The sequence below is a fragment of the Antechinus flavipes genome, chromosome 3, assembly GCF_016432865.1.
Source record: "Antechinus flavipes isolate AdamAnt ecotype Samford, QLD, Australia chromosome 3, AdamAnt_v2, whole genome shotgun sequence".
Lineage (NCBI taxonomy): Eukaryota > Metazoa > Chordata > Mammalia > Dasyuromorphia > Dasyuridae > Antechinus > Antechinus flavipes.
The window spans coordinates 600373729-600385063 of record NC_067400.1 but is presented as its reverse complement, the minus strand read 5'-3'; the positions used below and the strand labels follow the sequence as shown (position 1 = coordinate 600385063).

The 11335-nt window shown below is 45.2% G+C and overlaps 1 protein-coding gene across 1 annotated transcript in view; it reads left to right on the top strand.

Annotated features, from left to right (window-relative positions):
• Positions 1-4510: 4510 nt before the first annotated feature.
• LOC127555936 (espin-like) overlaps positions 4511-11335 on the top strand; it is a 52580-nt gene continuing 45755 nt past the window's right edge. Inside the window, exons 1-2 of the mRNA XM_051988692.1 lie at positions 4511-4947; positions 10474-10667. Of these exons, the coding sequence (XP_051844652.1) occupies positions 4654-4947; positions 10474-10667 (488 nt within the window). The 5' untranslated portion in view covers positions 4511-4653. The remainder of the gene's footprint in view (positions 4948-10473; positions 10668-11335) is intronic.

Below are 11335 nucleotides of genomic sequence, written 5' to 3'. Positions count from 1 at the left end.
CGCCCCGCCCTCCGGCCCCACCTCCTGGCTTTGTTCCCGCTGGGGAAGAGAAGGGCGAAGGAGGCTGGGAGGGATGAGAAAGGGGTGGATCCCTGGGGAGAAGAGGGCACGGTTACCGGCCCCATCTGCTCGCGTTCGGAGCGCTGGCAGCGAGACGGTGCACCCTGGGGCAGAGAAGCTGCAGACAGGGAGGAGGCGCCCGAGGCAACAGAACTCAGACTGGGACGCCCGGCCGGGATTGCAGTGGTGAGGCCGTCCAAAGGTTAGGATAGGACCCGGAGAGGAGACAGCGAAGACTGGGTTTGCCACAGCGCCTCGGAAGGAATGAACTGCTCTGCTCTCCGAGAAACCCAGCCGTCCTTACCCATCCCATTGCCGATAATCCCTAATCCACCATTACCAAGGAGAGGGTGCTCTCACGCCAGAGGAATTGTGAAATAAGGCCTGTCCCGCCCTTCGGTCTATGCCCTGTGCCACAGCTCCTTCTGACGCTTCTAGGGATCCGTTCTCCAGGGCCCTGGGTCTTCCGGCCTCCTCTTGGCTCTCAGTCGGTCTCTACAAGGGTACATTCCTCTCCCCCCACCACACCCCAGCGCTCCCCTCCGAATTATAGCTTTGCACGGCGCGGGTCTCCTTCACAGAAGCTCTCCAAGGTTTGGCTTATTCCCCGGTTTTGGTTTTTAGCATTTTAAACGTGTTCCAGGAATAGGAGCAGGAGCCAAATAAGAGGCAATTTGGGGAGTCCTTAGATCACACCCTGAAAACCTTAAAGAGGAGGGATCCGTCTAGAGATCTCCACAGCTGGAGATAGCTCTCGGACCCTTAGTGCACTGTCGTCCCGCCCTGCGTCCAAATCGCTTGTCCGTTGCTTTTACTAGAAGCGTGGGCGTCCCCAACTCAGCTGTGCTGGGCGGTTCGGGAGATAATTCTCCCTCTCCCCCGAGCTTAGAGCGAGACTTAATGGCTGAGGTGCGTGGGGGAAGGGCATGGGGAGGGGAGATAGGGGGAATACCCAACGGCTGAAGCTACGGGCGGAGGGATGCTTTCGGCTCCCGAATCCAAGCTGCGTTTGAAGCCAGGTTCACAGCTGTTCCTAACTCGGACGTAACTTCAGAGTAAAGGCAGCGGGGGAAAGTCTCTAGACCGAGCTCTGGCAGCTTCCCCAATTAGCCCCGGGGAACCTAGAAACAGTGCCAGCTTCCGAAATCGGAGGGCTTGGGCTGAACTCCCCATTCCCGAGAGCCAGGCGCTGTCCCAGGTGCTGAGAGACTCGAGATTCCCTCCCTTTGGCTACTGGAAGAAGGGTCTGAATGCCGAACGCTAAAGAAAATACCAATTACGGAAAGGGAAGCAGGGATAGTCAGATCGAAGCAGGGATCCGTCTCGGGGGAAGAAATCCTGCAAGGAGTCAGTCAACTAGCGCCTATTATGTGCCAGTCACTCTGGAGGAGTTCACAGTCTAAGGAGGGAGAAGTGCAAACAACTATATACACAAACTGTATATATCTGCAGGATAAACTAGGAGTGGTATCGGAGGAAAGGCTCTAAGATTACGGAAGACTGGGAAAGGCTTCTTACATAAGGTGGGACTGTAGCTGAGACTTGGAAAAAAGCCAGGGAAGCTAGGAGACAGATGAAAACAGAGTTTCAAGCATGGGAACGAAAGCTGGGAGATGGAAATGTTCTGCGTGAAGAACAGAGGGAGGCCATCGTCACTGAACCCAGGGAGGAGGGGAAGTGGAGAAAGAAAGGTAGCAAGGATGTGGTTATGAAGAGCTGCTTTAAAAGCCAACCAGAGGATTTTCTATTTGATCCTGAAGGTAATAGGAAGCTACTGGAGTTCATTGAATCCGGGAGCGATATGATCAGACCTTCATTTTAGGAAGATCCCTTTGACAGCTGAGTGGAAGGTAGATTCAAGTGTGAAGAGACTTAAAGCAGGGAGATCAACCAGTAAAAACCAACTTTATATATAAGCCTTCATGAATCCATTTCTATTTGACTTTGCCATCACTACACACCAATGAAATCACAGGTATAGTCCCCCTTGCACTTTGTTGGTCTCCTTACTCTCCAACACCCTCCACGCCTATTAGGTGGTCCAGTGAGAGTGGTCTATTTTCTGCTCTTTGAATAGGATACCCCATCTCCTGACTTTTTTCTCCACTAATAGTCTTCCATACCTGGAATTCTCTTGCTCCTCATTTTATGGCTTTTCTGGCTTCTTTTTACAACCCCAAAGATCTTCTGTAGGAAGTTTCCCATTTCCCTTTAATTTTAATGGCAAAGACCAACTTTCAAAGGAAGGATAAGCAGGTTTTAGAGCTGCCTCATTAAATGAAGTTTTGTATTCTGGAAAGAGAAGCAAACAGCCCATTTGGAGTCGATTGTCTTGTCTGGGATACCAAAACAGGGTATCTGGGTGCTCAAAGAGCCCCATGAAGGCATTAGTAGGTGGAAGACAGAACATGGGAAGGGTGATGGAGAATGCCAAAACTACACTTTACAGAACTGGAAGAAGCAACGACAGCTGTGAAAATAGAAGATCCTACTTCCCTAATAGTTCCGTATTAAGTTTAGAATTAAGATATGATCCTCTATTTTGGATTGAAAACTTTCACAACCTGGATCCAAGCCACTTCTCCATCTTGATGATGTCCTTCTTACTATTTCTCGTACACTTCATTCCATCTCCCTTCAGAAAGTCTTTGCCCATGTCTGCAATTCATTTCCTCCTCACCTCTGCCTCTGAAAATCCCTAATTTCTTTCAAAGGTCAGCTAAAAAAGCAACCCTTTATATGAGTAATTGCTTAATCATCCCAGATACTGGAGCCTTCTCCTCCCAAGTGAAGATTGCTCCAGATAGACAGTTGTATAAAGAAATAACGATTTGATGGTTAACTGGATATATTGTGTGAAATGGCATGAGGAGTTCAGGATGATACTGGGGTTATTAGCCTGAGTGACTGGGAAAGAGATTTCTCCTCCACAGAACGAAGGAAGTTGGGAAGATAAAAATATTGGGAGGAGAATAGATTGGTTTGGACATTTTGAGTTTGAGATGACTAGAGGACATTTAACTTGACATGATCTGGAAGCAGTTGCTGCTTGCTGCCAGTTCCAAGTGCCTTCTGGGAATCAGGAAAGAGACTAAAAACGGATCCGTATACCTGGAAGCCATTGACACTGAGGTGATAGCTGAAGGCAGTGAAGCTGGTATGATCCCCAATGGAACTAACTTAGAGGGAGGAAGGGCCCAGGAAAGAGTTTGAGGGGACACCCACAGTTAGCAAGTAGTGACCCAGAACAGATCTTGGAGCCTGCGAGTAATGACGGTTCCCACCTGAGTGAAGGTGTTACGGGAGTGGCTCTGTGGTTCTCCCGGGTGGGTTTCTGACACATACCCGCAGTTGTCCCTAATACATTTGGCTCCTCACCTAGGGGAGCGGAGGAGGTCGCCTCCCAGCACAGCGCCACGCTGTGGCATTTTCCTTCAGGTGCCTGGGAGAAGGCGAGGGGTGAGAGGCGGTCCGTGAGGACTCTGGGTCGGCACTAACCGCCCACTATGTCTAGTCTGACAAATTGGCCTCCCGTGGGCGCTTTGCAAGCGTGCCCCAACCTCCCCACGAATTTAAGCCTCTGTAGGCCTCTCGCGAGTGAACTCAATCAAAAAGGATTCTAGCATTGTGATGCTCCTCCCCCAAAGAAATGCCCGCAAAGATCGCGGAGCTTGTAAAAGGTCAGGCGACTTGGGTACGAGACTTGGCCCGCTTGGATGGAGTCACTTTCCCCTTCTCCGACACTCACTTTTCTCCCCCCCGAAAATGAGGGTGTGGAATGGCCATTAAGGACTCTTCCCGCTCCAACTCGCCTTGGCTGTTCAATTACACCTCATTTGGCCTCTGGCAGTCTCCTCCCTTTCTATAGGTATGAAATGGGTTGAGAGCCCAAGTTGTTCGCCCAGAACTGGTTCTGTCCCCTTCAGCCAAGGTTTCCTCATCTCCCCAAAAGTTCATTCGTGGCTGGAGGCGCCGGCTTTAGACCGTTCTTGCTAAAGGGATCTGCTCCATTCTTCCCTAAAGGTGGTCGCGGAGGGCAGTTTTCCAGCCGTCGGTCATAAGTTGGGCCAACCAATAACTGGTGTGGAAGCGTGGGGCAGAAGCGGCAGGTGGGGTGGGGAGACTGGAGTCCCGCTCCCAAGCTGTCGGTCTGGACGCCCCTCCTCCCTCACTGGGTTAACCCAGCCTAGGGCTGAGAGCTGGGAGGAGTCCGAGCAGGGGGAGGGTTGAGCCTCCGCGGCCGTCGCAGTTCCAGGGCCCCAGAGGGCGGAGGGAGGACCGAGCCGAGGAGTGGGAGAAGAGAGGGGCCACTACGGTAGCCCGAGCCATCTCCTTCGATTCCGGGGCAGAGCCGGGCCGCGTTCTCATTACGCAGAGCCCTTCGGGCTCCGAGGCAAAGGAGCGAGGGACAAGGACTGGGACAGTTAGACTAGAGGAGCCTCTCCTGGGGCCGAGGACCCTGGGGGTGGGTGGGGATCACCGGAGTCCAGGGCGGCGAGAGTCGGCGGCCTGACGCGCGGCCCCGTAAGCCGGGGTGCGGGTCCTGGCTAAGACCATACACGGCATGGCACCCCCGGGACGCTGAGGGCCACCATGGCCCTGGAGCGGGCATTGCAAGCGTCGCGTCAGGGCGACCTAGAGACCCTGAAGGCGCTGCAGCGGGCCGGCTCGCTGCTGCCCACTCTGCGGGACCCGTTAGATGCTCTGCCCGTGCACCACGCGGCCCGGGCGGGCAAACTGCATTGCCTGCGCTTCCTGGTGGAGGAGGCAAACCTGCCCGCCACTGCCCGCGCCAGGAATGGGGCCACTCCGGCCCACGACGCCGCGGCCACTGGCCACCTAGCCTGTCTTCAGTGGCTTCTCACGCAGGGCGGCTGCGGAGTGCAGGTGAGTGAGTCTGGTGGAGCGTCTGTCACCCCTCGGACGTCCATTTCGGGGACGGCCCCCTGACCCTGCGCCCTGGGCGGCGTTATAGGAGCCAGGCTGCCTCCCCTTCAGCTCTCACCCTTTCTCCAATAACTGAGACCCCCCCCTCCACACCCCCTCCCCAATCCTCCGCCCCCGACTCCTTAAGTAGATATCTATCTTCAGGACCAAGGAGAGTAACAGACGACCCCGAGAGCTAAAGTAGCGGCTTGGCTGACGCGGATAGATCCATCTCTCTAAGACTGGAACTTTGTCCCTCTCGGATTTTTCCCGGGTTTTTTCCTCTGTCCACTGTTTTATCTTCCCTGCCACTTCCCGACTCATTTCATTCATAACTTCGTAGCAAATTCAACAAACGTTTGTGGCTAGAGCTAGTACTAGCTCCACCATCCCCAGGGGATGGCTCTAGAAGAGAGAGAGAGAGAGAGAGAGAGAGAGAGAGAGAGAGAGAGAGAGAGAGAGAGAGAGAGAGAGAGAGAGAGAGAGAGAGAGAGAGAGAGAGAGAGAGAGAAAGGCTGTCCTGCTTTCCTCTCTGATGATAGAGCTTTATCTCTTAGAGGAGAAACTAGGAGGTGGAAGGATATAATTTAAAACTTCAGCTAGGAATAGGTAGCTAGCTCATTTAATCCTTCTTGAACCTTAATACTCCTGAGTTCCTCAAATATACTAGCCACCATCTCCAATCCCATCATCCAACCCAAACCTGGGGGCGGCCAAATGATTTATCAGGTGACCCGAAGTTTATATTATGGCAGAGTCTGTGTCCAGGTCTAGGTTTATCCAGATCTCAGAGCTGGTCCTATGATCGGGTCCCTTACCCAGCAGCCCAGGGTGCGAATAGACCTTAAGGGAAGGTCATAGAAATCTCTGACCTTTCTAAATCCCTTGAAATTGCATACAATCTTTTGATTACTTCCTCTCCCCTATCAGGTTCATGGTAACCTGTTTCCCTTAGAGAAAATATTAGAAAGGGAATGGAATGAGGACTCAATAAGGTCTCCTCAATCTCTGCCCCCTGCTCCCATCCAAAATGAAGGGCTGGAAGAAGAGGCATCTCCCATCCCTTAGGATTCAAGGATGAAGGAGAAAGGACCAAGGAGAAAGGGATGACCACAGCCTAGTTCTCACTGTGCTACAAAGCCCTAGGAGATAAACAGATTGCTGCGTGAAGATTGGCAGGTGGCAGCCTGGGATGTACCATTAGCAGCTTAAGAAACAATTTAGTGCTAGAGTGACAGGTGGGATCATCAGAGCCTTTCTAGCTGGACTCATCTCTCCTCCCCCACTGCCATCCCTGGGGTGGAGAGACCCAAAGACTTGGTCACTCAAGAAGGTCCTAGAGGGCTTATTCACCATGTAAAGACAATAACTCACATTAATATATTTTATGGTTTCTAAAATGCTTTCCTCACCAAGACACTATTTACAATTTTATAGATGAGAAAATTTGAATATGCTAAATAATTTGCCCAGAATTATATACCAAAGTCTCAGAGCTAGGTTTGAACCTAGACCTCCTGACTTCAAGACCACAATTAATCTACAATAACCAATACTTCTCCTTCTAATAAAGGACTGGAGGCACTGAGGACTAGAGACGTGAGTCTCCACTACAAGAAATGTGAATGGACTGGTGGGGTCAGACAAGGACAGGAGTTGGTAGTAAGAACTTTTCCATTCCTGGACTGTCTTTCTCCCCTAGCACACGGGACTCTGTGATCATTACTACTTCTCTGTGCTCATTGGAGCACAGATGGCTGAAATACCAATTATCTATTATGTTCCTAAAGCAGTTTTTTGAAGAGCTTTTTGGAGGTAGTTAGCTGTATGATGGTGGCTTAGCTAACAAAAGTAATAACAATGAGGGCAGAAGATATGAGCATTTACTGAGACTCAGTTTTGCAGCATCCCTAGAGTTGTTTTTTCCTCTTGCCCCTTGTTCTGGTAGCCTAAACCTCAGAGACTACTTTAGGAAAACAAACAGTTTTGTACAAGCATACAAGCATATGCGAATAATAATTTATAATAATTGGACTTCTAAAAAGTTTTTGAAGTTTTTTTGATGAAATATATAAAATAAGTACATAAATTTATAAAAGAAAATAAAGTGAGTTCATGAAAGTGAGATTTGAAACTCTTTTACATGAACTATATAAAATAAGTTTATAAATATATAAAGAAAAGATAATATATAAAACAAGTTCATGAAAGTGAAAAGTGGCATGATTTAGTAATTAGAGGTAAGCATGGGAGTCAGGAAGCCCAAGGTTCAAGTCCAGCCACTTACTCTATGATCCTAGGCAAGCCTCTTAACTTCTTTAAAAATTTTTTATTTTAATTTTTTTTCATGAGACAATTGAATGATTTGCCATAGGTCACACACCTAGTGTTAAGTGTCTGAGGTTGGATTTGAACTCAGCTCTTTCTGACTCCAGGGTCCAGTGCTCTATTTACTGTGTCATCTAGCAATCCTAAGCCTCTTTAACTTCTTGGTACTCTCAGGTAATTCTCTATGAGCATGCATTGCAAAAAATGTCTTTATCTGCATCATTGCTTCCCCATTTGGGGATTTCCCTACACTGAAGTCACAGATTTAAATCCATCCCCTTTCCCTCCAAAATGAGGATCTCTCTTAAAAAAAACAAAAACAACTTAATCACAGTTTTAAAAGTGAAATGCATGTATATTTAATTTAATGAATCTATTCTTCCCTATTTTAAAAGTTGATTCATAGACCAGAATGGTTAAAGAATTCATCACTAAATGATCAATCTTATGACACAAGGCATCCTACTGAGTGAAGGGGATGCTAGAGTAGCAGACCTAGTGTGTGCCTTCCATTGTGTGAATGAAGCATTCTATCCCGGAGAACTTTCCAGAGGTCATTCTACTGGGGTAGCCTTTGAGAAGCCGTGTCATCAGGCATATTTTTCCCTAAGTCTTATCTCAATTTGAATTGAAACTCTATTTATAAATTGGATTTTGGGGGAAATAGAATATGCATCATTAAATGAATATCTTAGTCATTTTTGTACTTTCTTTTAAAAAAAAGTTTCACTTATACTTTTTTAAAAATATTACTCTTACTTCCTATTAATCACTCCTGCAAAAGAATCCAATTAAGTAAAAATATGATAGTTTATCATGTCAGGTATCACTTTCTATACCTATATTCCATCATTTCTCTGCTGAGAGAATTATAATTCACTAAGTTTTATCCTGTACTAAATTTGGTCATTGCATTAATGTGAGTTTTGATTTTTTTAGTACTGTTTTTCTTCATACTGTTTATTCTTTTTTCCACCTTCCACTTGAATTTCATCTCTAAGATGGCTACTTAGGTTGTTCAGTATCTCTCTTTAGTCCCATTAGAACATACATCAATCTGTACTTCTTTGTTCTTAATTTCTCTCTCCTCTCCAGTTCATTCCTTTTTGTAATATTTAGGTGGAAGCTCAGTCAAAGATGATGCTTTCTTCTCTAACTATTAACAAATTCTCAGTTACATTTTTGATTAATTTTTTTTATTAATCTATTAGTCATGTTCTTTTTATTTTTTCAAAAGTAATCAGGGTTAAGTGACTTGCCCAGGGTCACACAGCTAGTAAATGTCTAAAACTGGATTTGAATTCAGGTCCTCCTGATTCCAAGACCAGTGCTCAATCCATTTCATCACTTAGTTGTCCCTACTGATGATTTTTTAAAATCATCAATACAACTCTCCAGTCTTAATAGCATCTTCCATTGTAATAAATACAGTTAAGTGAAATGAGTAAATTTATTAACCACATCTGACCATGTAAGTCACAACCTCTCTCTGTCTCAGTTTTTTCATATGAAAAATGGGTATAACACTAACACCTAGCTCACAGGGTTATTGTGAGGATCATATGAGATAAAATATGGAAAGAGTTTTGCAACTTTAAAAGTCTGTAGAAATTCTAATAGTGGTGATGAGGTTGATAATGAGAATGTTGTCTTATTCCACTTCCCTACCAAGAGCTAGGTTCTTGCTCCACTGTCAATACTCTAAAGACATTGCATTGATTAGAATTTGGGGATCAATGCTGGTTTTCTTTATATTATTGTGACTATTATGGAGAATTGCTCCCTTATCTCTAATTACTTTGCTCTGCAGCAGTTCACATGAGATTTCCTAATTTTCTTTTAATTCTTCATATTCTTTTCTTATCTCACAAGAATGTTCCTTTACAATCCATCGCATAATTTGTTCAGCCATTCCCAAAAGGTCTCAAACTTTTGTTTTCAGTATCTTTATACTATTAAATATTAAATACTATTATATTAATTATAGTATATTAAATACTAGGCATATGATATACTATTAAAAGTATTGACAATCTGTCCTAAGAATTTTTAGGTGGGTGATATTTATAGCTATTAATATAGATATATAGATAGATATTAGAAATAAAAACTAGTTTTAAATTTGTAGACCCTCTGAAAGGGTTTTCAGAGGCAACCCCGCAGGATCTTCTGGCCCTCACTTTGAGAACTATTACTCTAATCAATGGATACTCATGTTCTTCCTAATTAGAAACACTTTATTGCTACATAAGGTGTTGCTATAAATCTTTGTCCATGTGATACATTTCCCTTTATCTTTTGCCTTTTTGAGGACTTGCCAACTAGAGATAATTGCTTGTATAGAACAAATGTTCTATACAAAGATCAGTTATTTTTCTAGCATAATTCTGAACTTTTAAGATAATAAATACACAGTTCTACCAAGAGTATATTAATGATCTTCTTTTTTCATAACCTGTCCAACTTTTACATTCACATTTACCTATGGTTATTTTTTACCTTCAACCAAAACTCCAGCATAAATCAGATCTGTTCACTGGTAAGAATCCCCCTCTCCCAATAGGACAAGAAGACCTTTTTTTTCTCTCCAATGGGCTAGAAGGATCAGGGAAAGGATGAGTCAGTGATAAGAAGGTCTGGTTTGAATTTTCAGTGGTGGAGATACTTTCAAGATCTTGTGCCTTATTTGTGAATACACAGTTAAGATTTTCAACTTCACATGCTTGTCAAAATAGAAGAATTCATCGGTGTCTCATGGCAATTTCAGCACAATCACCAAATCTTTCTTGAGTCTATGTGGCTCAGTGAATAGAGCAGTAGATGTGGAATTAGGAAAATCTGAGTTCAATCCGACCTCAGATACTTACTAGCTACATGTATCTGTGTAAACTACTTACCCACTGTCTGCCTCAATTTTCTCATCTGTAAATTGAGTACAATGATAATGTTATTATATTTTATTATCAGATGATATCTGTTATATTATCATATAATATCATATATATTATGTGATTATATAGATGATATCTATATTGATAAATGACTGTCTCTCAAAGTTGTTTTTAAGATCAAACAAGATAATGTTTGTAAGTAACTCAGCACAGTTTCTGGCACACAGTAGGTCCTTAATAAATGCTTGTTTCCTTTTTTCCTCTGCAGGACAAAGACAATTCAGGTGCCACAGTCCTACATCTGGCTGCCCGGTTTGGTCACCCTGAGATAGTGGATTGGCTGCTTCGATTTGGAGAGAGCGACCCTGCCTCGGCCACAGACACTGGAGCCCTGCCCATTCACTATGCTGCCGCCAAGGGAGACTTCCCCTCGCTTCGACTTCTTGCAAGCCACTATCCAAAGTAAGAGCACTCCAAGGTCAAGGGCACATGTTTTTGCCCACCTGAGTCAGGGAAATGCTCAACCTGTCCCTCTTACTCAGTCTCAGCTCTCCCAGGATTTTGAAGTTTAGGATTTAGTTTAAGGGTTGCCTTGGAAGCCTCTTCCTCTTCCTCCATCATTCCTCAAGTACTCCAGATATTACTAGAATTTAGATGTGAAGTTTGGTAAGTCTCTCTATGGCTCTGGACAAAGGCAGACCAACCCTTCATTACTGTACCTACCTACTGGGTGTTTGTCCCTTCTCTAGTCCGGATTCCCTTTCCTTGTTTGAAATGCTCTTCTTCCCCTTGGCTTTCTAATAGTTGACCTTTCCTGTTTTCTAACTCTCAAAGAGCTCAGCTGCAAAAGAATCCTTCAAACTCCTCCACTGGACTTATTCTCATAATGGGGACCATATTTGGGGTAACCTACTCCTACAGAAATTGATGCTAGCTTTGGATCTGTGCTAATTGATAAAGCTGATCTAAACCACTGAGCCCAAGTGCTAGAACAGATGAGCATTAAGATGATACACTCGTTTTCCTACACTCTTGTATTCTTCTGCCTGGTAGGGGGATAGGAAGGCCAATGGAGCAGGAAATGACCTTAAAAACCATCCAGTCCAATCCCTTCATTCTTACAGGTGGGG